This window comes from Pezoporus occidentalis, unplaced genomic scaffold (assembly GCF_034315485.1).
Source record: "Pezoporus occidentalis ecotype Australia unplaced genomic scaffold, CSIRO_AGI_Poc_V1 ctg70, whole genome shotgun sequence".
Classification (NCBI taxonomy): domain Eukaryota; kingdom Metazoa; phylum Chordata; class Aves; order Psittaciformes; family Psittacidae; genus Pezoporus; species Pezoporus occidentalis.
This window is the reverse complement of record NW_026916053.1, coordinates 2,714,363-2,738,587: the sequence shown is the minus strand read 5'-3', so window position 1 is coordinate 2,738,587 and position 24,225 is coordinate 2,714,363. Positions and strand designations below refer to the sequence as shown.

Sequence of the window (24,225 nt, the reverse complement as noted above, 5' to 3'; positions counted from 1 at the left end):
GCATTCATGAACTACGTGTGATTGCTTAACAAGTAATGCTGCAGACAAGCTGCAATCTCACATTTTAGTTCAGAATTTAGTTCAATTCTTTGAAATAAACCCTGCTGATTCACAGGGACCAGCACATCATCCTTCTCCCATCTTAAGACACAAGTCTTTTTGATGAGCTTTAGGAAGTAAGGAGCAGCTAATCAAGGCGAATGTGAATGAGTACCTATCTGCTCTTGCTTTTCTCCTTGTGTTGGAGCCTCACATATCTTACTTCTTGGACTCTTTAACCTCAAGGAAGGAAGTTAAGAAAAATGACTGGTGGAAAAAGTGTACAGCTTTTTGTATTTCTGAGATGAAAAATATCTGGATGGCTGGAAGGGTAACCAGACTGGCTATATTTGACCCTGCTTTGCATTTCAGGAACTGAGTCTTCCAATTCGGTGGCCTCACTCTTAATCCTTGTACCAAAAGTAGTTGGTCATGAGCCTGCCAGCTGTGTGGTTTATAGCAGCTGAGGGAGCCTGGCCTAGGCTGCTTGCTGGTGCTGTTGGCAGTGGGTATAGTTTTATCCTCATGTTTTCTGTCCCTACTGTCATTAATATTAAACATCCTAAAGACTGTTTCTGGGGCTCTAGGAGAAAACTACAAGAAGCCCTGATTAGGGGCATCTTTGAACATCGCTGAGGGGCTTGGTCATAGGTCTTGATCTGACCCTGCACGTTCACAGCTGCCACTGTCATGAGGTGGTGACATTCTTTCCTGGTCCCTGGCTACTGGAGTCTTTCCTCTTTCTCTGGAGATTATTTTTGAGGTGTTGGTATTTCTGGGAGTGCTCTGCCTTTTATTTCTGCTTTGGAAGGTTGTTGATTGAGCTGGTGGACAGGGGAGGCATGCTTAGGTATACTGGCTGATAGCAGCTTGACTTAGGGAAGCCAGAGCTGTATTACCTTCAGGAACTCATGGTTTGGAAGTAGGAGCATTGCTGTGGGGAGCCTGCAGGTAAGTAACCTTCCCCCTACAAGACATTGTACCCCAAGTCCCAGAGCCTTAGGGTAGCCTGGTGTGTACACCAGGTACAATGCAACTTAGGGAAGTGTACTTGAGCTGGGAAGGGTTAATGCATCTGTTTGAGGAATTGATGTACACTGGTGTGAACAGCTCTGAACCTTATTAGTATTTTGTAACTTTTTGTTCATTGTTTTGCATGGTACTTTCAAAGCCATAATTTTGGACCTGAATGCCAATTTCCTATGTGTTTAACGAGCTTGCTGTATCATAAAGCTTTTAATCTATTTTTTAGAAAAGCTAAAAGCTTCTTAACTTATATTACAATTTCACCATCTTAAAAGTATTTTATAACTACTGCTGTCCTTTGATTTGTTTCCATTTTATTTCTATTATCTTGCAGCATCTTTTATCCAAATTCTTCTTTCTTATAAATCTTGTAAGTAGGAACCAGTAGCTTTTCCTTAATTGCGGTCATGCTTTTCTTTTTCCATTATCCCATATTTTATTTGTAAATTCATTCCCATTGTCTCTTGTAGCTTTTGCACTTTTACTTGGAAAAAGACAAGTAATTTTTTTTGTGTGTGTTTTTGAATGGGGAGGATTGTTGGCAAAAGCAAATTAATCTGCCTGAATCAGTCCCATCTTTTCTGTACTTTAGTCTGTGATCATGTCATGAGTTTCAGGACTTTGCACTAACCATGTTTTTTTTACTTAAAGCTTATTTTACAGACCTAGTGTTTGATTTGTATGCATTGTGCATGTAGTGTTTTTTTCCAACTACAATATATTGCTGGATAGCTTATTCAGGACAAAAAACGGCTCATGGGAAGATACATAAAGATTTGTGCTTATTTGCTACTTATGTCATGAAAATCTGTAAGGTAACAGTAGGTTAAACAAGGAATTTAAAGGCAAAAAAATAAAGAGTATGCACCTGTCATTAGGATGTTTCCTTTAAAAGCAAACAAACAAAATCCCTATCCATAAACTAACAAGTCGAAGTGTTAATGTGCCATTTGGAGACTGCCTAACCTCAGATTCATTTGGCTGTTTCATGTGAGGAGAGGGACCAAATCAGGGGAGAGAACAGTTCATTGAAACCCATTGATATGGGTCCCTGTAATTTATTTGTAACAAACATTTATGAAACAAAACTGGATCAAAGCAGTTTGATGCTCAGAGCAGCATAAGAGGTAACTTGGCCAGCTGAAAACTAAGCACTTGCTTGGAAGTTACACTGTCACCATCTAAAAGCTTTTTGATGTGTTAAAACAGCAAGGCAAGGTGGTACTTCAGTTTTCTGGAGATGGGAACTAGGTGAGGGAAGATCCTTGTCCTCCAGAGAGGGTAGGAAGCTAATATTGGAGAGAATCATGCTCTTCCCAGCAGGAAGTTGGTACAGGCTCTAGAATACAAGGGTCAGTTGTCATCCTTACAAAGAAAAAAGTTAATTACGATCACAAATACTTTCTATACAGAGGCACTGACTCAAATGCAGTGAACTAATAGCTTCATGATAACTACTAAATTTGACTTGATCTTTGTGTCCAGGATCCCATGAGCCTTGTCTATACATTAACACACACAGTGAAACACTGTTTTTTCTCTTCCCAGCTATAGCAACTCAAGCTAGCGTGGAGTTCCGCCGGAAAGGATCTCAAATGTCCACAGACACAATGGCTTCCAACCCCATGTTTGATGCAAGTGAATTCCCAGACAACTATGAAGCAGGAAGGGCAGAGGCATGCGGGACACTGTGTAGGATATTTTGTAGCAAGAAGACTGGGGAGGAAATATTACCAGCTTACCTATCCCGGTACTAACCTGTCTTCCAGTTGCTTTGTTGGTATAACTTTATGGTGCAAATTAATTCACAGCGAATAGTGTTCAGTTACTGACTGAATTCTGGGTTGCCAATTCATAAACCTGATTACCCCTAAGATGCTGTAGGTGGGGATCCCTAGCTAGACCAAGTAGTGATTTTTGTGTTCTCATGGTGCTGGTTTTCATTGGGTTTTCTTCCAGTTCCAGTTGAAGGGAAGTCCTCTAAAGTGCCTCCCAGCTGTAAGGAATGCTGTCTTTTTGATACTTTTCTGCTTTTTATATTCTTGTTTTTCTGTAATTTGTCACTGGATACTGTTCAGATGGATAAAATCAGTGTGCAGACATAAGATGTACACTTTATTAGACCGTGAAGAGTCCTGCCTTGTCAACACAAGGCTGGGATGGAATTTGTTTGTTGTAGTGGGTTTTTTTTCTTCAAATATAGAAATGCACTAATATTCTGCTATTTGAAACAGTTGGGCTCTGAACTACCTCTGTTTTCAGTCTTATTTCTCATAAAATAAGGCAGTCTTGCCCATCATAGTGTACTTTTTTTCCCAAATTTCTGTTAAAAAGTGTAATAGAAAGGCAGAGACTCGGCTTCAAATCATGACTTTCCAACTGTCCAGGTACACACTGTCCCAAGCGGCATCAAGACTTCCTGGAAGACTGAACTGTGTTATTTCTTGCATGTTGCAGTGTTTTGTGTCTAGATAGTCTGTGTTTCTCTTACCCATTCAGTCAGACTCCTGTGTTTGCAAGCCTTTAAAAAACAACAGATTAAAGGGGATAGAAGGATTCCCTGATAAGAAACTGTAAAAGAAACTAACTGCTCCAGGGTGATGGCCAGCTAGGTTCCTGCCCCCAGTTTTTTCATCTGAACTGGTTATGATGGTTATGGTTGGTCTCATTTTCCAAACTGTTGATCAGTGTGTCCTGTCCTGTTCCCCCCACCAAAGATTTCCTAGTATTTTCTTGTGTTGGGGAATTAAGGATGGGAGTGAGACCTTGATTTTATGTGGGGAAGGGAGCAGTGGGAGAGCATGTGGTCAAAGTGCTGTTAGTAATCGCCCGGGCTGTATTTGCACAGCTCCCAGTCTGTGTTGCAACACGTCAAAGCTTTCAGTAAAACTGTGCTGCACTGGCTTTTCACATGTAGTACGTGTGATTTGTGAGGGTTTTCTATTAAGCTGGTTAATATGTTTGCCTTTGCTGAAGTATCTTGGGGGAATGCTCATAGAAACATTTCCTAGCTCTGATTTCAAACCATTCTATGTAGAAAAGATCAAATAGTGGCTGCACATTCTTGTTCATGTGGGATGCTGATGCTTTTTATGTGCAAATAATTTAATCTTATCTTTCTTTGTCAGATTTTACATGCTTTTAATTCAGGGTTTGCAGATAGCAGATTTCGTTTGCCACCCCGTTCTTGCAAGTGTTATTCTAAACTCCCCTCCTTTGTTCTGCTGTGACCTGAAAGGGATTGATGTCGTGGTTCCTTATTTCATTTCGGCTCTTGAAACTATTTTACCTGACAGGTAAATTGCTATTTCCATATAAATATCATCAGAAATGTGGGAAAGTGCTTTATCTTCAGGGGGTTTCTGTCAGTAGCTCTCATTGAAGGAGCTCTGTATGTGGGCCTCATAGTGTGTTTGTGTTTGATGGTGATAATAACACACTTCATAAGCTCTAATTTGCTTTTTTGTGTAATGCAATTTTCTTTAAAGCAACAGTAGTGCTTATTTTAAATGAAATACATGAGTTGTGTTAGCTAGATAGTCCGTTCTGGAAAGCAGTAGCTGTAAGAATAGGGAAAAGGAGTGCTTTAGCTCAAATATATTGAAAACCTACTGATTTTTAAGTAAAATTTCACAGGACATTCATTAGTGGCTGTTGCTGCAGTGAATTCATTAAGAGGGTAATCTTACACATCATTAAATAGAAAAATTGATGATTTAGACTGGCTGGTGAAATTGGAGTAGGTTTTTAAACCAGAAGATATAACACCATTTGCAGAGCTGTATAGATTTTTGGATGTTTTGCTAAGTAGTTTAATACTACTCTGTGCATGCCTTCTTCAGCTTATGTTTTGTCTTGGTATTGCATTTCATTTTGAACTTATGCATAAAATATTGTTTATCTTCTGGGTTTAAATCTGAGCCACTGCTTCTTTTGGATAGGTCTTATAAGTAGAAGAATTTGCTGGTGGCTACTGAAAAAATCTATTTGCTAAGCAGTTCGTGTTCTATGCAGAATGCATGTGAGCATATTCTGAGGATTTCTGGTGGATTTGAGTTGCAAAAAGCCAGTGGAGGGTCATGACTAAAACTTCCTGCTTTGAAGATGCAGTGTACAAATGGTATTTTCATCAGCTCACTGCTTTCATATGGGGTACAAAATCCTTAGCAAGTGATGGTTCCTTCATGGATTCATTGTGTTATTGCTGCTGCTTAAAAAAGAAATAAGAACCCTGAGCCTAGAAAGAAACAGCTCCATTATTTACTGCAAATCATTTAAGACCACAAGGTGGCTGTGTGTTTGATTTTAACTTAATTAGTTTTGGCTGCAGATTCCTGTGAAAAGTTGATTAACTGTGCAATGCTTTGATTTGCAGAGAACTCTCAAAGTTTAAAATCTATGTAAACCCCACAGAGCTAAGAAGAGCTTCCATTAACATCTTGCTGTCTCTGTTGCCTCTCCCTCATCATTTTGGAACCATAAAGTCTGAGGTAGTAAACTACCACTTTGTGTTGCATTTCCATTTTTGTTTTCCTGGTTGTTTTGGGGTGGGATTTGGATGAGCTGTGGGTTGTATTTAGTGTTCTCTTTAGCAGTTAAAACTTTCTCCAGCAAGTCTGTAGCAGTAATACTATTACAAGTATGCTGTCAACACTGACTTTTGAAACCAGCACCGTGCTGGTGTGATCTCTAATTGATACTGAAATAAATGTGTTTTTACCCTCAGGTTGTCCTGGAAGGGAAATTCAGCAATGATGACAGCTCGACGTATGATAAGCCAGTAACCTTCCTTTCCTTGAAGCTGAGGCTTGTGAATATACTTATAGGAGCTTTGCAAACGGAAACAGATCCCAACAACACTCAAATGATTCTAGGTTATTACAACTCTTTATTTATTAACTGTTTTAGAGAAGTGTCTGTCTTAATCTGTCCTGGAATAATGTGGGTTGTTAGTAATGTGTTGCTTTGCAAGACAAGTGAAATTCCTGGCAGGTTGTCATCTGTGTAATCTCCCTCAAGCTAAGAAAACATCTTGGAAAGCCTCAGAATTTTGTTAAATCTTTTTTAAGATTTAACAAAAGAGATTGTTAAATCTTTCTTTACAGATGTGGAGTAGTCCTTGAAAAACAGAGGTGGAAGTGAAGGACATTCCAGCAGGAAAAGTCAGTTATAATTAGGAATAGAAACAGGAAAAGTTTTAATATTGAGAAATATTCTTGACTAATGAGTTATAGGGAACGTTTTAAGTTTTGGCTTGCTTATGTCTAGAAACAAGCTGTACTACCAGGTGACCAGTGGTCCAGCACTGACAAAATAGAGATGACATTTGTTTAGCACTGTGTAAATCCTCAGAGAACAACTTTGGCACAGAGTCCGGAGAGGCACTGTGGTTTGGCAAGAAACTTTTCACTGAGGTAATGAGTGTATTATCATTATTCTGAATACTCAGAAAGTAAGTAGAAGCTGAAAACTTGAATAGTGCAGACTCTGTCAAGCTATGTATATTTTCAGACAAGTAAAAATATCCTTGCCTTTTATTCTTCTGTTATTTGTCTCTCTTTAGAAGTGTATTTTTCCATGTAATGCTGTTCTTGTCCTTTAGTTACAATACCACTTTCTTTTTGTCTGGTTAAAAAGGAACCAGATTTGCACTGCAATGGGAGATGTCTGCCTTGTTCTGGGACATGGAGAGCCTGCCGATTAATAGGGGAGGGCAAGAAAATGGCATGGTCAAAGAAGTGAAGGGAAACAAATCCAGTCTGCAAAGACTTTTGGGAAGTTTCCTTGCAGCGACTGAAATAGTTCTTTTACTAGCAGAAGGCTAGAGTGGAATAGTTAAAAGAATGCTTTGGTACCAGTGCTGGTGAAGGGATGAGGGTATTTATGGTTTCAGAGTGATCCTAATGGCCAAACTGGGGTGGTCCCTTGGTGCCAGGCAAGAACTTAGCCGAGGCCAGCACTGTATAACCGTGGAGGTGGCTTTGCACAGCACAGCTCACTTCTGCACTCGGTTCTCTAACAAATACTGTTGTTTTATTCACAGTATCAGTAGATATCCTTAAATGTACCCTGAGTTTTTAAATGAGCGCAGCCTGATAGGAGACAAGGAATAGTATCGGTCAAGGAATGATATCAACCCTTCTGTGAAAATAAAATCCTTCTGAACTGAGGAACTTGAAAAACCTATGTTCAAAGCATTTGTAAAGTAGCTGAAAGCATTCTGTCTCAGCTCTCATGTGCTTCAAATAGCTAAGCCTGAAGCAAATCCCATGTTTTATAAAACCCTTACACAGAGTTTTTATGAACCAGAATTGCAGTCCTGTATGTTAGATCTGCAGCACTTCTTTGTACATTTTAGAAGCTAATACTCCACTGCAGTTTTTAGTTATCTTCTTATATCTGATTCTTCAGGTGCAATGTTAAATATTGTTCAAGATTCAGCACTGTTAGAAGCCATTGGCTGTCAGATGGAAACGGTAAGTATTTTCTGTTTATGAAGTAACCAAAAGAATATGTTGATTTATCTGCTGTTGTAATGCTCTCGGCATCTTGAGCTTTGATCACCATTTTTTCTCCATTGTACCTGAGAACATCCTCTGGTATAGGAAATCTTCTCAGAAACATCTGCTCATAGCTCAAAACTGACTTTCAATTTGCAGAATGGTGGTGAAAATAACCTCTTCAAAAGCCACAGTCGTACTAACAGTGGCATTAGCACTGCAAGTGGAGGCAGTACGGAGCCCACAACACCAGATAGTGAGAGACCAGCACAGGCCCTTCTGAGGGATTATGGTAAGAAGAGTTCTTCTGAAAACACCTTGTCCTTACATGCCAGGGTGGTGGTTTGGGTTTTTTTCCTGTACCTAGTTCTTGCTAATACATTAATGTACATGGGTGGTATGAACCCATGGTGGAGAGACCCTTTGTTTATTGCCAGTTTGTCCTCATATGTGCCCTTGTAAGTGATTGGCTTTTAATCCTACTAAAGGACTTGGTTAACATTTTAAAAATAAGAATGTAAAAGCTTATGAAAAAGGTGTTTGCAAACTGCTTTACTTCAGCTTCTGTTTTCAAGACATTTAGTTTTCATGAACAGCAATGGGACGAATGTACGCCAGGTATAAATAACATGTTTCAATCACTTTGGTAGCATTCCAAATGCTTACCTGACTTTTGCAACACCTTTTCTTAAACTATGTTTAAAAGAGCATTTGAGGGACTCCAGTTTTTCTTGAGCAAGTAAGCAAAATGCTTGTATTGTGTCATTTGTTATAACAAGAGAATTCAATGATTAACTTCAGTTTGCTATGTCTTGTACTGTGCCTTTTTGAATCTTTGTAATAACATCCATGTTATAAATCTGTGTGGTAAGCTGGCCAAATGTTGAGATCCTGGAATTTCATGTGCTCCTTTGGTCTTCAGCAGTTTTAACTGATGCTGACCAAGTAAATGGGAGAACAGATCACCTTTATTGTGTTGGAACCTAGGCTGATAGCTCTGTTCTTGCCAACCAAAAATGGTTTGGTTTTGTATTTTTCTTTAGCTCTATAACGGAGAGGAGGGAGATTGGCAGGGAAGACTTTAGTGTATTCTAGGTGTTCATATAAACATGTTGGTGCTTTTCCTACAGGGTTTGTTTGAAATGATTAAAGTGCTAGTTTTCAGCACACCATTTAAATTGTGTGTTTAGCTCGTATGGGCTGTCATTGACAAGTGCTTATAAAAATATCTATTTGTAAGGTTAAAAATATATCTGACTTATGAAGTCTTTAAACCACGACATAAATTGAAAGATGTGTCTGTAATACATTTATCTTATTGGATTTTCTTAAATTTCCCATGTGCAAAGGTAAGGATATAAGAAATTTATGAAAAGAATTAAATTGCTTCTGCTGGATGCTTCAAACAAGAGAAAATTGAAAATAAGATGGTCTATTTTTACTGTTTAACTCTACCAGACACTTGTTACTAGTGTAACACTGTACTTAGCTCTTCAGTGTTATATCTGATGATTTAAGTTTGGGAAGGATGTACCTTAGGTGTCACAGCTCTCATGTCTCTATAGTCATTTAGCAGTTTTTGTTTATGAAATTAATTTGCCTACTTGAGTATATTGCTTTATGTATAGTATTTATGTTCCTAATAGAAATGGGAACAACTGATACCAAAACCAAAATTAAAGTCTAGAAATAATTGGGTCTTTTTTTCTCCACGACTGATTCTTACATTATCTGTGTTTATCAAACTAATACAACTTTGGATAAGCACTAGGTATAGAAAGAGTGGCTAGCTTCTGGCATAGGTAGCTGAAGTTACATGCACTCTTAGTTCATTATTGTGGCCTAAATATACAAGTATTAATATTTAATATACATTACCACTGCCTAAATTTTTCTGGGACTGCAAGACATCACAGCAGTTTAAATACAGCAGCAAAACCTAAAGTGCAGCAGAGTGCTGGGGTTATCAAAAAAGTATTTTTAAAGTAAAAAAGCTGGTATAAGCTAGTCTGGATGTTTTTGTATACTGTCTGGTGGTGCGTACGCAGGAGTTATCCCATGAAAAAGTGATCGACCCAAATTCTAGATTCTGAGCTGTGTATAATTTTGTGTGTATTGTGGCTGCTTTAGCTTGTGCCTGTGCTTTGCTTATTGTCACTAATGCTTAGTTATTTTCCCTCCCTGTGGTACGTGGTATTGGGGTTATATCCTAGCTCTTAATACAGATACAGCTGCTGGACTACTGATACGCAGTATTCACCTGGTAACTCAAAGACTCAACTCGCAGTGGAGGCAGGACATGAGTATCTCACTGGCTGCACTGGAGCTTCTGTCTGGGCTGGCAAAGGTGAGAGGTGAAGCCTTGTTTACTCTGGCCCCTTCTCAAAGGGTGATCATACTCCTGTTCAGGTGAAAGTCATGCCACCAGTTGTCTGTCTGAATTAGTCAGCGAATGTTCTGTTTGGACACAAGGAAAGCAGTACTCCTTTTGTACTTTGTATTGTCCTAATGTGAATGCCTGTGGCTCAAATGATGTGTGCCCTGTAAATGACTGCTGCCTTGAAAGGAAGCTCAGGGTGGTCCATTCAGGTACATGTGTCAGGGTATTAAGCACCTTAATTGCCCTTTTGGTAAGCGTGGTACCTGTTTTTCCCCTTCCATCTCATCTTGGAAATAGTTTTCTAAGCTTAGAAAATAGTGGTGTGTTTCTAATAGGAAGGTGTCGCCTTCAAGAGCTTTATCTGCACACAGTACTTTTAAAAACTATTTCTGTTCCAAAATTGTTTTGTGGAGGAATCCTCATCCTCTCCTTGCTTTACGCAGGTGAAAGTGGCAGTGGATTCCTCTGATCGGAAGAGAGCCATCAGCTCCGTGTGCAGCTACATCGTGTACCAGTGCAGCCGCCCGGCCCCGCTCCACTCCCGCGACCTTCACTCCATGATAGTCGCGGCTTTCCAGTGCCTCTGCGTCTGGCTCACTGAGCACCCGGACATGCTGGATGAGAAGGTACAAACCTCTGGTGTGCATCTCTCCAACACTCCAGATTGTAATGCCTGTCTGGTCTTGATACTTTCATGTGAATTTCTTAGTTTTCAGAAGTATAGTAGGAGTTTCAAAACTAGTTTCTGTGCAAAATAGTTTTCAATTTTGATCTCTGTTCTTTAGTCATCAGGAATGTTTTTGGCTTTAAAATGACCTTTTCTGTTTCTAAGAATGTCTTGATCTTTTTTCTTGCTTTTTGAAGCTGGAAAAAGAGCAGGAGAAACCTGGAAAAAAAAAAAAACAAACTGAAAAGAGAAATATGAGAATAACAGTGTACATAAAGAGTAGCTACCTGCTGCAGATAATCTTCACTAAAAGTCATGTCTCCTCCCATTTCTGAGCTTTTACCCAACTAAAGCATCTTCTGCACTTATTGGAATTCCTTTGTTACTTCTATTCTGATAATCATAGTGTGTTTCACCAAAAAACAGTTTTGTAGAAACTGAGCAAGGCATAGCTCAATCCAAGATGGAATTTCCTTGGGAAGCTTGAAAAGAGCAGGCAGAGAAAGTTGCATGTTTCCAACAGCCTTCTGTCCTGCTGTGGGGAAAAAAAATAGTATAATTTGAAAGACATTTCATTGCTGGTCTCCTTGCAGAGACAGCTCAGTGATCTTGCTAGGTTTTTACATATAATTTATATCTGTATGTATTATTGATACAGTTTTATATAGAATATATGCTTTGTATATCCTTATTTTGCTTACATATTTTATACATGCTATAGAATATATATGTTTTTATAAATGAGAATTGAAAACCCATGAGTAGGACAACAAACAAATATGCTTTCTATAGGCATTTTGGGATGCTGGCATTGCAGTATTGCAGTAGGTGACTAGGACATGATGTGGCACAGCATGAGATTATTTGGTTGCATAAAGCTTAATTTCCTTCCATTAGGTTATTTATTCTAATTATCATGGCATATTGACATAATGTTACATACTGTGTGTGATATATTCTGGACACTTAGTAGCTCATTCCTGAGTCATGATAGTCAGATTTCATTGCATTTGCAAGTATTAGAATTGCAATTTACCCAGTGCCTCACCTTATATTGCTTTGAATTTCACCTGCTATTTTACTAGCCAACACTCTAATCTCCTTCTGTAATTCTTCATGGCCAGTCTTTGTATCTCAATGCTGGTTAATTTTGCTATGTCAGAAAACTTCCTCTTCACCTCTTTTTCTACATCAGTTCTGAATGCAAGGAAGGATACAGGGCAAGGCACAGACCTGGTCTCTGGTTGTAAAACCTGGCCACTTCCTTGTGCTCAGAGTTTAGCTAGTTACTGATTCATGAGAGCAGTTTCCTTGTTGTTCTGTAGCTCAAGCCATGAGATTTGAACCTTTGCTGTAGCAGTCCAGATAATTTCAGCAAATGGCTTTGTGTGATGAGCAACACTTGAGTCATACCTTCAGTTCTGCTGAGTGCTGGCACCTCCTGCAATAGATCTGTTGACGCTTTGCTGTGTCCGTTAAGAATATTGTTACTGTTCTTCTGCTGAACTAGATCCCATGATATATCTTATGAAAGCTGTTTGGAAAAGGATTTAGTGGAATTTTCTAGATGAGTTCATTCTTGATGTGCTTAGAACTTAATTAGAAGTTCTGCAGGCTCTTAGAAATGTATTTGTTATCTCTTCAATATGTTTCCATTTTTCAATTGCACTCTTAATAGTCCTCTTGGCAATTTTGTACATTTGTAATGGAATATATTTGTGTATGTATTCATTCAGGGCACTTTATACCATTAGAATACAAACATAAGTAGACATCTTTACACAGAGAAAGTACTCTTACAGCAAATGTGATCTTATTCCAACACTGTCTGTTAGTATAATCTTCTGCCTTTACTTGCTCATATTCCCAGCAGTGCTTTATTTTAATAGATGGTGTTTCACTGAGGTCTTGGAGACATTTACGAGAGTGCTTCTGCTTCAAGGTGGCTCCTCTTGTGTTTTAGGATTGTTTAAAAGAGGTACTGGAGATTGTGGAGCTGGGCATTTCAGGAAGTAAATCCAAAAACAGTGAACAAGAGGTCAAGTACAAAGGAGATAAGGAGCCAAACCCAGCATCCATGAGAGTGAAGGATGCTGCTGAAGCTACACTAACGTGGTATGTAATTTGTCAGAGCGTGTTTACTGTTTAGTGTTGCCTCATCCCAAGTGTTTTAATCAGGAGTTCCCAGCTGGTGAGATCTCTAATGTAGCAAGAGCATTTGAACAGTGAGCCAGAAGCTCCCTCTGTTTTGCCCTTTGGGCAGGGTTGTTCTGTGCTCTGCCTTAGCTAGCTTCCTCCTCCTGTTACAGGTGTTCAACAGGAAAAATACCCTGTGATTGCTGTCTTCCTCTCCTACCTGTTCTCTTCCTTGGAGAACAAAACCCACTCCTTCCTGCAGCCCATGGTGTTCTGTTCTCAGCCAGTTCTCTCTGCAGACAGCAGTTCCCTCGCTATCCCTCTTGACCTAACAATCCTGTCTTTCCATCTCCCCTTCTCCTTCTCTGCCTGAGAAGTGCCATCCCCAGACTGACCTTGAAAGTGTTAGACACTGTCCCATGTGCAATGCAGGAGGGAATAGCACATGCAGCAGATGTAAGCTGGTGCAGGAAGGGATATCAGTCTGCTCACAGCACTGGGCTCACTTAATATATTTGAGAGGTTCTGTTGGAAATGCAATAATAGATAATATGTGGGCTGGGAAGGGGAAGCACAGAGAGGAAAGTTGGGATTTGCTCCAGAGAAGTCGAAAAGCGCTGTTGTACTGGATGAATAGCATGAAGGTAGACAGGACAGATTGAGGATGGGTAGGATAAATATGTTTTGCAGAAGGCAATAGCTCTTTCTTGCTCTGCTTTGCAATAAAACTATGATAAACTTTGCTCATGAAAATTACACAGTTCTTTTACTAAGGGAAAAGCAAGCATTTATCAGAACTTGTGGACAAACCTTAATTGTTGCCTAAAAGTTCCTCTCTTCATTTGGAGAGATGAAACTATGTGTTCTTGGTGTAAAGTGGGAAAGTGTGAGGGCAAGACTTCAGTAAACTTACTTCTGGTCTGGGTGGTAGTGTTACGAGTAAAGACCTGAGATAAATCCTAGGATCTCCAGCCTGACACTGAACAACTCTCGTTATTGGTTCCTGCCAGAGAAATTTTCAGTTTCTAATAGTATTTCTTCTAGGTTTTCATGTGTGTTTTTGTGGAGTGACTAGGTCTGTTTCAAAACAAGCTGATGGGAGAGGGCAGGTTTACCCTGGCAGCATAACTGCTGTGTCAAGACGTAAATAAAGAGTATGAGTGAAGGCCTGTGCCTTGGTGGAACTGTTCATCTTCTTAATCTGTCATAACTCTTTTTTCTCACTTGCAGTATTATGCAGTTACTTGGAGCATTTCCTTCTCCCAGTGGCCCTGCTTCTCCTTGCAGCTTGGTGAATGAAACCACATTAATTAAATACTCTCGTCTACCCACCATAAACAAGCATAGCTTCCGATACTTTGTTCTGGATAACAGTGTCATCCTGGCAATGTTGGAGCAGCCTCTAGGGAATGAACAGAGTAAGTTAGTACTTCCCATTTCCTCCTTCCTCTGGTTAAAATTGTACAGAGCTGCGAAACAAAGGCAGTTCATTGAGTGTTGTTCTTGCATTTCAGGGACTTAATCTGTTCTGTGGGTGTATGATTGAGCAGAGTGTTGTTCTGGGATGAAGTGGTGGGAATAACTTTAATGTCACCAATAGTCAAACATGTACAAACCCATCCAAATTATTCATGCGGTTGTCTGTGCCTTTCATCCAGTTAGATCAGATACTTGCAGCTGACTGACATCTAAATTATTGCTGATGGTCTAAAGTGATAGCATTACAGTTCGAAAACATCCTTGTTCACGAAAGAATGAAAATATAAAGAATATAGGAGGCTTGACAGGGAGAAGTGCTCAACAAATGGTTGATGTGACGCCTTTATGTTGCATGGATGCTTTTTTTGCTTTAGGTCTCCTGTTAACAAATATTTCTGTGGGTGCTTTCAGCTCAAATGGTTTTAGTTGCTTCAGAGCTGTTACAACTTTCCCGTGTACCATTCTGTTCCATCAGTGACACCTACTGTAAAGGAGATCTGTCACAGGGTATTGGCTTTCACATATGAACCTCATTCGTTTCAGCTTCATGTGCTTTGACCAACAAGAATGATATTAAAATCTGGTATTAAATTACATGATGCTTTGAACTGAATAACTGATCCCCCTGTAAGTCTTCACGTATCATGGCAGTACTAACAGAATAGATGAAAACTCTCTCATATGCGACCTCAGTTTAAGACCAAGGTATGTTAGATCTGCTGATCTGCCACAGATACCTTTTCCTTATCTATGGGCAGGATGGAGTCTAGATACTAGTCTTGAAAACAGATTGCACAGAACTTCATGAACTGGCCAAGTTACTTTGAGTTGTGGTCCAGAGTGCTCCAGCCTCACTGCGAATCACTAAATAGATCTTGCAGAAAATGCTGATGCTGGGAGCTGTTGCTGCGCAGCCACCCACAGTCTGTGTTTGAGCAAGCATGTTGCTGACTAGAATGGATTAGAGCATACTTGAACATCTGAGCAATTCTCACTCTGCCCCTGCTAAATTCATTACTGAGGAATCCTGTAAAGCTATTAGAATCTCTGATGAAATTATCTTTTTTTACTGTGTGTAACTTGCTTACAAATCCCCTCTGAATGACAACATTAAATGCAGTATTGCACAAGAGGGCCACACCGCTTTTAGGGAAGGCCACAGAAGGGAATGACTGTGGGAAGCTGGTTTGGTTTGTTTCTATGTGTGTTTATGTACCCTGCACCCTGGACTTCCATGAAATACTGGGGAAGGAATATGTACCTGCTAGTTACCTGATGGTGTCAATTGGTGGTTTATGTGCACAAAAGATACATAATTTTAAAAAGAGGAGCTCTAGAGTTATGATGATCCCTCTTCTAAAGTGGTGAATATCAGTGCCCTTTTAAGTCTTGAAGGAAGACTGAAATCCCTGCAATGTTAAAACCACCACTGTGCAGGTTGAAAGGCAGTACCTCAGGGATCTGCAGTCCAGTCTCCTGCTCTAAACAAGGTTAATACTGAATTCAGATCAGGACAGAGCGACTTGACATTGTCCAAGTAGGTCTTGAAAACCTACGAGGACAACTTCTTTTTGTTCTCCCTATTCCTTGTGAAACATTTTCCACGATGGAAAGTCAGAATCTTCCCGTGTCTTAGTTTGACCATTATCTCTTGTCCTTATACTGTGCTTATTGCTGCTATTTTGTAGAATCACAGATTGGTTTGAGTTGGAAGGGACCTTAACACTCATCCAGTTTCCAACCCCCTGCTGTGGGCAGGGACACCTTCTGCTAGAGCAGCTTGTTCCAAGCCCCTGTGTCCAAACTGGCCTTGAACACTGCCAGCGATGGGGCAGCCACAGCTTCTCTGGGCACCCTGTGCCAGCACCTCAGCACCCTCACAGGGAAGAGCTTCTGCCTAAGATCTAATCTAAATCTGCCCTCTTTCAGTTTAGAGCCTACAGGCCCTTGTGAAAATGATTGTATTTTTGTGGGATCTTTACAGAAGGCCATGGAAGTATCATGGAAACCGTGTCTCCATATGGTCATTTTTCTTATCTAAACATGCAGTGGCTGGGCAATCTTTTTTCATTCTTGGTAATAATTTGGGCACAAAAAGTGATCTTCATGAGTCTGGATAAAAGTTAATGATGAACCTGAGCTGGCAACTACTGAACAGACCACAGAGTAGACTAGAACTTCCCTGCTGCAGAGAGAAAGATCACTTGCTCCTCCACCAGGAATTGTCGTCAGGGTCATGGAGGAGTTACCTAGAAAACAAAACCTCTATCATCATGCTTTCATTTTCTTTCTAGTTAAATTACTGCACAGTGAACTGTTTGCAATTTATGATGATGTATTATTTTCTTAACCCATGTGCTTTGCAGATGACTCTTTCCCCTCTGTCACGGTTTTGATCCGTGGGACATCTGGAAGATTTGCATGGGCCCAGCAACTCTGTCTCTTACCAAGAGGAGCTAAAGCAAATCAAAAGGTCTCTATCAAAGCCGTAAAGAAATCTTTAACTTAGAGATGTTCAGCAGAAATTCCACTAATGTGAGACAGCCCCACAGAGCTGGTGATTATACATTAAGGCTGAGCCACGGGGCCTTTAGCTGTAGGTAATGTGACACATCTCTGGTGACTCTTTACGACTTGTGATGAATATTAAATACAGGCTGTGAAAGTGCTGTTGCCTCTAGACTTGTTTAAGGGGAGGGGGCATTCTCCTTGTTTTTTCAGAGAGTATCTTCTGAGGTGATGGGGCAATGGACAGTGTATTTAATGTGTAAGCATGAGTGTTGATGCTGATTTTAGGATGTCAGGTCAAGCCCTTGCAGCAGAGGAAGCAGTCAGGAGGTGTAGGATGAGATGCTGCATTTTTGTCTGTTTGTGAACTGCTCCAAACCTTCAAACTCTTCACATGCCTCTCAGTAAAATGAAGGAAATAATGTAGGTGACATCGGCACCCATCAGTCTCAGCTGTCATGTAGCTGAATCTGCTCTCTTGAAAGCAGCCTTCAGGAGGACTCTCTGCATGATGCCTTTGGAGCTGTGCTGTCACTGGAGCTGAGCCATTTCACCAGATAGTGTCAGTCCAACTGTATGACCTCTCACACCACAGGAGAAGCCATGTCCTGGCCTCCTTACCAGTTCTAAGGGAACTTTTCCACCCTGAAGTGATTCTCTAACTTTTAATGTTAAGTTTTGCCCTTTAGAAGTGTAAGTGGTAGTAAATAAAGTCATAAAGCAGCATGCAAGATGTAATTAAAGGTCTTATTTGCTTGGATCTTGTGCACCTAGATCTTTTGTTGGTAACTGCGAGTTTTGAATTGCACACTAACAGTTTGGAACATAACATAGCAGAAATGTCAGAATTACATTATGATGTGTTATGCAAGCCCTTTTGATATTCTGGCAGTGCATCTCCCTCCTGACTCACAGCGTTGCTGCTGTTCTCTTCCAGGACTTCTCAGTTTGACTTGCTGTGATCATCGTAGTCAGCAGGGTTTAAATGGAGACTTCTCAAACAGTTGGTAGATTTCACTCAATACAGTTATAATGGGCTGAAAATAAGATGTTGCCATGTAAACTTGCTCTAAAGCTGGGATTTGCAGCTGCTCAGGGGTTAGATGGTAAGCAGGGTTTGTAGATTCCAGGAGTGCAGCCGCCAACATGGGCAGAGCTGTGTCTCTTTGAAAATTTACAGCCATGTCTTTAATGCAAGTCTATTAGTTTAAAGTACTCAATGTTTTTTAATGATGACTCTCACTAATGCATTTGTGTACTTCTGGTGGTGAGGTGGGAGGGAATGTTTTCCATCTATTGCAATGAAGTATTGTCTAGTGTTATGATGCCTTCAATGTAAAAACTCTCCCCCTTTTTTGTCAGACTTTTGTACCAGAGCCTCGACCAGCTCCTAAAAATGATGTTGGGTTGAAGTACAGTGTGAAGCACCGCCCTTTTCCTGAAGAAGTGGACAAGATCCCGTTTGTGAAAGCAGACTTGAGCATTCCTGATTTACATGAAATTGTGAATGAGGAAGTAAGTCATTGTTAGTCTCTAATTTTGTACTCGGGTTGGGGGTTTTTTTTTGGTCTGTTCATGAATCATACGCTAATGTCTTTCTGTAAATAGTTTTACTCTTTATCTTGACTAATTTAATATTAATGGAATAATAATCTCTGCAAACTAATCTGTGCACTTTTCCAGGCAGATGACAGTGCCTTGGATGTGGTTTTGGGAGGCGAGGCACTGCTCAACATGTCTCACTACTGATCCTAATATCCTGGTTTTGCTGGGAAGCAATGACTTGGATTTTGTTGCCTCTTCTGGGGAAATGGAAAGGCCTTTTTTGAGATCCTGGGAGGAAAGGGAGTGTGTGTCTCAAAAATAAAGCTTCACAGTGCCAAATGTGTTTTAGTTTCTTTTCACTTAAAAGGGAGAAGCTGTAGCTGATACTGGGCATGGAAACTTGCAACAGTGGTCCCATGTGAAGAGGGTGTTTAGATGTTCACTTTGTAACATGGCAAGGTCTTGTTGATAGAGCTGTAGTAAACATCCTGGTAGTGGAGTTGCAGCTGCTGCTTGCCAGTTCCTGAGTGATGGAGCTGTTGTTTAGTGGATCTTAGTGATCTTGGTGGACTCAGCATTTCACACAATGTTTTCTAGCTCGAAGAGCGACACGAGAAGCTGAGGAATGGCATGGCCCAGCAGATTATTTTTGAGACTTCCATAGATCAGAAGAGTGAAGAGGAGTGGCGGAAGAAGAGCTTTCCTGATCCCATCACGGAGTGTAAGCCCCCCCCACCGGCACAGGAGTTCCAGACAGCACGCCTCTTCCTCTCTCACTTCGGGTTTCTCTCACTAGAGGCATTGAAGGTGACCTGATACTTCTTAGCGTTGTGCAAACACCCTCAGTACCAAAGCTATCCCATTCCTATGCTTGTGCTTTAAATCATGCCATAAGATTGAATTAGGTTTTGGGTTGGTACTTTAAGAGTTTCTGAAATACAACTGCCTTAAAGTTCTGCTCCCGAGATGATTATGCTTGAAATGGTTTAATCGTACATAAACACTTGGGAGTGCTTATAGGTTGTATAGCTTTCTTTTTAAAGTTAAAATAACAGCTTGTAGAGAAGATCCATATTCTTAATTTGAAGTTCTGCCTTTTATCTGTGGATTCTCTGTTTTATTTGTTGCATTTTCTTCTAGAAAACCATCAACAAAAGCAGACAATGGAGCTTTTGCAGAAATTATGTCTAGAAGTGTTCAGTATTTTGCAGATTTTTGGTGTATAAGTTAATAAATATGTAACTACATATGTGATTGTGTGTAGTTATGATAGTTTGAAAGTATCTGCTGTTTCTGTTGTGGTAGCTAGCACTCCTTTTGTGCAAAATGTTACATCTGTTTCACTGGCAAAATACCATTTTTATTTAATGAAAATTTGTTGCATTCTACTCTTCTCAAACTATGGCGTCACTCACAGTAACAGGATTATAATACGTCAGAACTTTGTGTATGATTTTGCTCTTAGAAAAGGGAAGTTGTCTTTTTATATTTTACTGGATTCATATAGAAATCACAAAGAACTTTTCCAGTTAGGAAATATGGGTTTTTAAGCTGTTGAACTCTGTCTGTTGGATAGGAACCTACTAACAGTCGTCTACCTCCTCACCTGATTGCACTTGACTCAGCTCTTCCTGGTTTTTTTGATGACCTTGGCTACTTGGATTTATTGCCATGTCGTCCTTTTGATACTGTTTTCATTTTCTACATGAAGGCAGGCCAGAAAACAAGCCAGGAGGTAAGTGAAGGCATAGAGTGCCAAATAGCCCTTATCGTCTTGTTTCTAGTGTTTCCCAAGTTCTGCTAATGACTAGAGTTGGAGTATCAGACCATGGGGTTCTGGGCACTGTGTTTAGTTACAGTGTGAGCTATAACAAGTCACTGTGTACTCCTTTCTTCTATAGGTTGAGGTATGTTACCCACATCTAGGGTTGTGGTAACATCTCTTTTATATAATTAAAAATGTATATAAAATACATATTTAATATATTAAAATAGTCATAGTATTTTTATCTGTTCTGTCCTTGTCACTATTTGTAGAGTTCAAAGATTCATATCAGAAATGCATTTCAAATTGGCTCAGCTTGCAGGGCAGGTTGCAGTTTATTCTCAGCAATGTGCAGCATCCTGGTTTTGTCCAGTTTTATTCTAATGTTAAACACTTGTTAAAGGAATGAAAAGCTTCTGCAAGTAAGAAAGTGCAGCTGCTTTGCAAGTCTTTACATTACACTGTTTGTATTCTAATGCAATCAGGTTAATCAGGTTGATTTGTGCAAACCTAAATAGTCACTTCTTTAGACTGTGACCTAGAAACTCCCAAAGACAGCTTATGGACTCATCAGAAAAGGCTATTTCTGTAGTACCTTCTCCTCATTCCATTCATAATTCTCATAGCAAAGAGTAGAAGCATAACTTCCATAATAAATTATTGTGCCATCTCCTCGTGTCTTTCTGAATGCAAAGTTGACAGAACGTTGCAGCATCTTCTGCTTTTGTGTGGAATACACTAGTTCTTGCAACCAGGATCATGCTGTTTGTGAGTTTTCAAGTTGAAGTTCAGAGTAGCCAGTACCCAGTCTTTCCATCTCCAAAGTCAGCTACCAAACAAGGTATATAAGTTTTGCCTTCCAGCTGAAATGTGCTCTTGCTGACCTAGCAGAATGCTTTTTTCCCATCTGATACTTATATGCTATTATGGATTTAGACAGATGTGATTACTTAGTCTGCAGAACTTGCCAGCCTTTGGAAACCCAATTAGCATGGGGTTTGCCATGTAGATTTAATAAAATCTTGCATTTGGGAGATTCTGGATGTATTTAGACACAGCATGAAGATGCCACTCATGCTTCAAGATCCCTGGACACCTTGCTGTGATTTCTAAGCCTTTCAGGTTGTGCAAGGTCGCAGTGGCAGCCAAGTTAAAGTACTTGTCTCTAGGGATCAGGGCTGAGTGAAATACTGATATTGCTCCAATCCTTGAAAAGACCTGTGTTTTGTTTCTGTCCTGCATTGTTTTCGATATTAACAAGCAAGGGAGGAGGAGATTGAAGCCAAGTTGTGACATTGTTTGTGCTTCTGGCAGGGCTGGCTGCCTGGTCCTACTCATCTGTCTCTCTCTGTGAGTTCACGCCACTTCAGCTCAGGACCTCATTCTGTTTTGAGGTGACCTGCTGTCCTTTCACGAGGAGTGGTGTCAGCTGTGTTTTATCTGATGCTGCAAAGCCTGGAATAATGGCATCTAGCCTGCTATTGCATTAGCTCCAAATATTTTTCTGTGGTGGTAGGTTTTTACACTTGAGAAGGTTCTCATTGCATTTATTTATCCAGGGTAATGAAGTTGCTTGCACACTTTTTACATCATTTTACTTCACATCATTAAATGTCCTTTGAAAATCCCCCCTTGTCCTTGCTTTACTGTAAATTCTTTTTCTAAATGGGCTTAGATATAAAACCATACAGTTGTATAAAGCCTGAGCCTGCCTATTTTCTGAAGTTGTCTTCTAAACTGCATTTATCTATGCTTCAGAATGAATTGAGATACAGCTTCAGTGAGCTTAGTGGTGAGAATAATCGTAATATTGCAGTGCAGTATGTATAGCCATTGCTGAATACTGTATGAGGCACTAGGGTGGTGTGTCAGGACTGTGTGGATGGACAAACCAAAATCAAAGGTGCTCCTGCCACAGAATAGATTCTCACATAGCTGGAGAGGGTGGATGCACTGCACAGCATTGTCTATTCCACAGATCACAGTGGTTCTGGTAGACCAGATCACAAACCATCCATGTCTCCCCGTGTGCCAGTTGGTGAAGGTCTCAACTTAGTGGATAAAAATTACCTTTGGATGTGGAAACATCCCAGATCTTTTTAAGAAGTAGGATTAAGGTTTAAAGCAACTAGCACAGAACAGTGACATTTGGTTAAAGTGCATGCTTGATCCTGCTTAAATAGTTTTGCAAAATCAGTTTTGTGACTTAAGGCCCACAGTCTGAATTGCTGGATGTCCTGTGCAGGTGAGTAGTGATAAACCACCTTTCTCCTCAAATTTCCCCTCGGTTTTGTAGTGAAAATTGACCAGAAAATTTTCACATTACCTTTTGTGCTAATGCAGATTCTGTGCTGAACAGTTCTGTGGCTTATCCCTAATGAGTGGATAAATCTCCAAATTGCTGTTTCTAGCTGTTTGAGTAACCATTTTACAGGCTTTGACAGTGATGGCAGAGAGACAAGCTGATAGAATAGGACATTGCCAAGCAGGATGGGAGGATGCTGGGCAGCAGGAGTAGTGTCCTGGGGTTCCAGGCTTGCTGAAGAGCTGTTTTTCAGCAAAACCATGTTGGGACATTAAATCTTAATTTAAAAATTGGGGGCGGGGGGGGAAGAGCTGCTTCCTGAAGTCTCTTGTATTTACCATGGTGCTGCTGGTTGTTTCAGATCCTGAAGAACATGGAGTCTTCCAGAATTGTTCAGCCACACTTCCTGGAGTTCTTGCTGTCTCTTGGCTGGTCTGTTGATGTGGGGAAGCACCCTGGATGGACTGGCCATGTCTCAACAAGTTGGTCAATCAATAGCTGCAGTGATGAAGAGGGGCCTGAACAAGGTAAGACATAGTAAATGGTTAAATTAAGAAGTTTAGGCTCCTTTAGTAGACAGTTAATTTAGGTGTTCAGGAGCAAGAAATTCTATCTAAGCACTTGCATATTTTTATTAGAGAAATGCCAGTGCTTACTAGAAAGGAATGTGTAAATATTTGATTAAACTTCAAGTCAAAGTGAGCAAAACTAATGTGTGTCTGTTACTGGGAGGAAGTAGCCTCAGCAAGGAGTATCTCTGCTATGTTTTTAGCAGACTTAATGAGTCTTTAATGTGTTACCCAGTATTTGGGTGAAATGAGATACAGATTGTGCTGCATATTGGCAAGTAGACTTGAAATATTGTGTGGTTTTTAGTGTTCTATAAGTAGATTAAAATAAGACATAGTAATAAGTTAGCTGTGTAATTGTGCTTGCTAGGGAGTAATAAAAGCAAGCTGCTGTTTGTAGGTCACAGTAGTTGGAGCCCACACACAGCTCTTCTGTCCTGCTTAATTTGCTCTGCTTTTTTCCACTAGAGCAGCTCCTCCTCTGGGCTTGTCATGTACTACCTCTCCCCATTCTGTCAACCAAAATGATCCTCAGGGTGGTGAATTGCTATCCCAGGGAGGAGGTTGACTTAGTTTCTGCCTAGAACAACTGAATTAGATCACCTGAGATTGACAGTGTCTGAGTTGGTTTCAGTGTGGTTCATGGTCACTACTCCAAAGGGCCAGACCCTTTTCTTGGTGATCTTCAGAGCCTCAGCCCTCTGCTGTGGGCCACCTGAAGGCTTTGAGCAGGCTGGTCCAGCTTGTCCAGTGTCTTTGATCTAGCATTTCCATCAGATACAACACCGTTACTACTGCATTTGCTTAAGCAACTTTGCTTTCCCTTCTTTGTGCCTTAGAAATGCTCTTCACCTGTAACTCAGCAACTAAAGGCTTCTCTATTCATTTGTATAATAAAACTACAAACTGTTGAAGGCTTGAAATATAGGGGAGACGTTGAGAGGCATGGCTTTCCCTGAACAAGTCAGGAGAGGTTACAAAATGGCCAGGTCTTGGTTTGATTTTCATTTGAAGACAGGATCAGACTGTGCTTTACTTGAAGGCAAAACCCTCTCCCTTCACTTTGCAGTTGGCTCTGTCAGTAAAGCTGTGTGGAAGGCAGTGCCCAGGTGAGGTGACTTGGTTTGATGTGGGCTTTGTAATTTGGATGTTTTTTTTCAGCCCTTTGGCTTAGATCTCAGACCACCAAATAGTTGAATTTATTCAACAGAAGGAACAGAAAAAGCATTCAGGGGTGGGAAGGAGGAATGCTCCTAACCTGCTTCTACTGCTGGAAAAATCTGTGAGTGGAGTCGTAGCTTTAGCA

The 24,225-nt window shown here is 40.3% G+C and overlaps 2 protein-coding genes across 4 annotated transcripts in view; one reads left to right on the top strand and one right to left on the bottom strand.

Annotated features, from left to right (window-relative positions):
* SLA2 (Src like adaptor 2) overlaps positions 1-24,225 on the bottom strand; it is a 142,369-nt gene that overhangs the window by 78,928 nt on the left and 39,216 nt on the right. The gene's annotated exons all lie outside the window — the stretch shown is intronic.
* RALGAPB (Ral GTPase activating protein non-catalytic subunit beta) overlaps positions 1-24,225 on the top strand; it is a 54,659-nt gene that overhangs the window by 20,267 nt on the left and 10,167 nt on the right. The window contains exons 10-25 of one of the 3 annotated variants that reach the window (XM_062642070.1): positions 1,400-1,435; positions 2,614-2,815; positions 4,194-4,361; positions 5,441-5,555; positions 5,792-5,939; positions 7,477-7,541; positions 7,725-7,857; positions 9,779-9,912; positions 10,389-10,571; positions 12,576-12,727; positions 13,979-14,166; positions 16,594-16,700; positions 18,098-18,250; positions 18,878-19,087; positions 19,857-20,015; positions 22,712-22,877. In XM_062642070.1, coding sequence (XP_062498054.1) covers positions 1,400-1,435; positions 2,614-2,815; positions 4,194-4,361; positions 5,441-5,555; positions 5,792-5,939; positions 7,477-7,541; positions 7,725-7,857; positions 9,779-9,912; positions 10,389-10,571; positions 12,576-12,727; positions 13,979-14,166; positions 16,594-16,700; positions 18,098-18,250; positions 18,878-19,087; positions 19,857-20,015; positions 22,712-22,877 — 2,319 coding nt within the window. The remainder of the gene's footprint in view (positions 1-1,399; positions 1,436-2,613; positions 2,816-4,193; positions 4,362-5,440; positions 5,556-5,791; positions 5,940-7,476; positions 7,542-7,724; positions 7,858-9,778; positions 9,913-10,388; positions 10,572-12,575; positions 12,728-13,978; positions 14,167-16,593; positions 16,701-18,097; positions 18,251-18,877; positions 19,088-19,856; positions 20,016-22,711; positions 22,878-24,225) is intronic. The other 2 variants (XM_062642072.1, XM_062642071.1) reach the window with 2 other exon arrangements.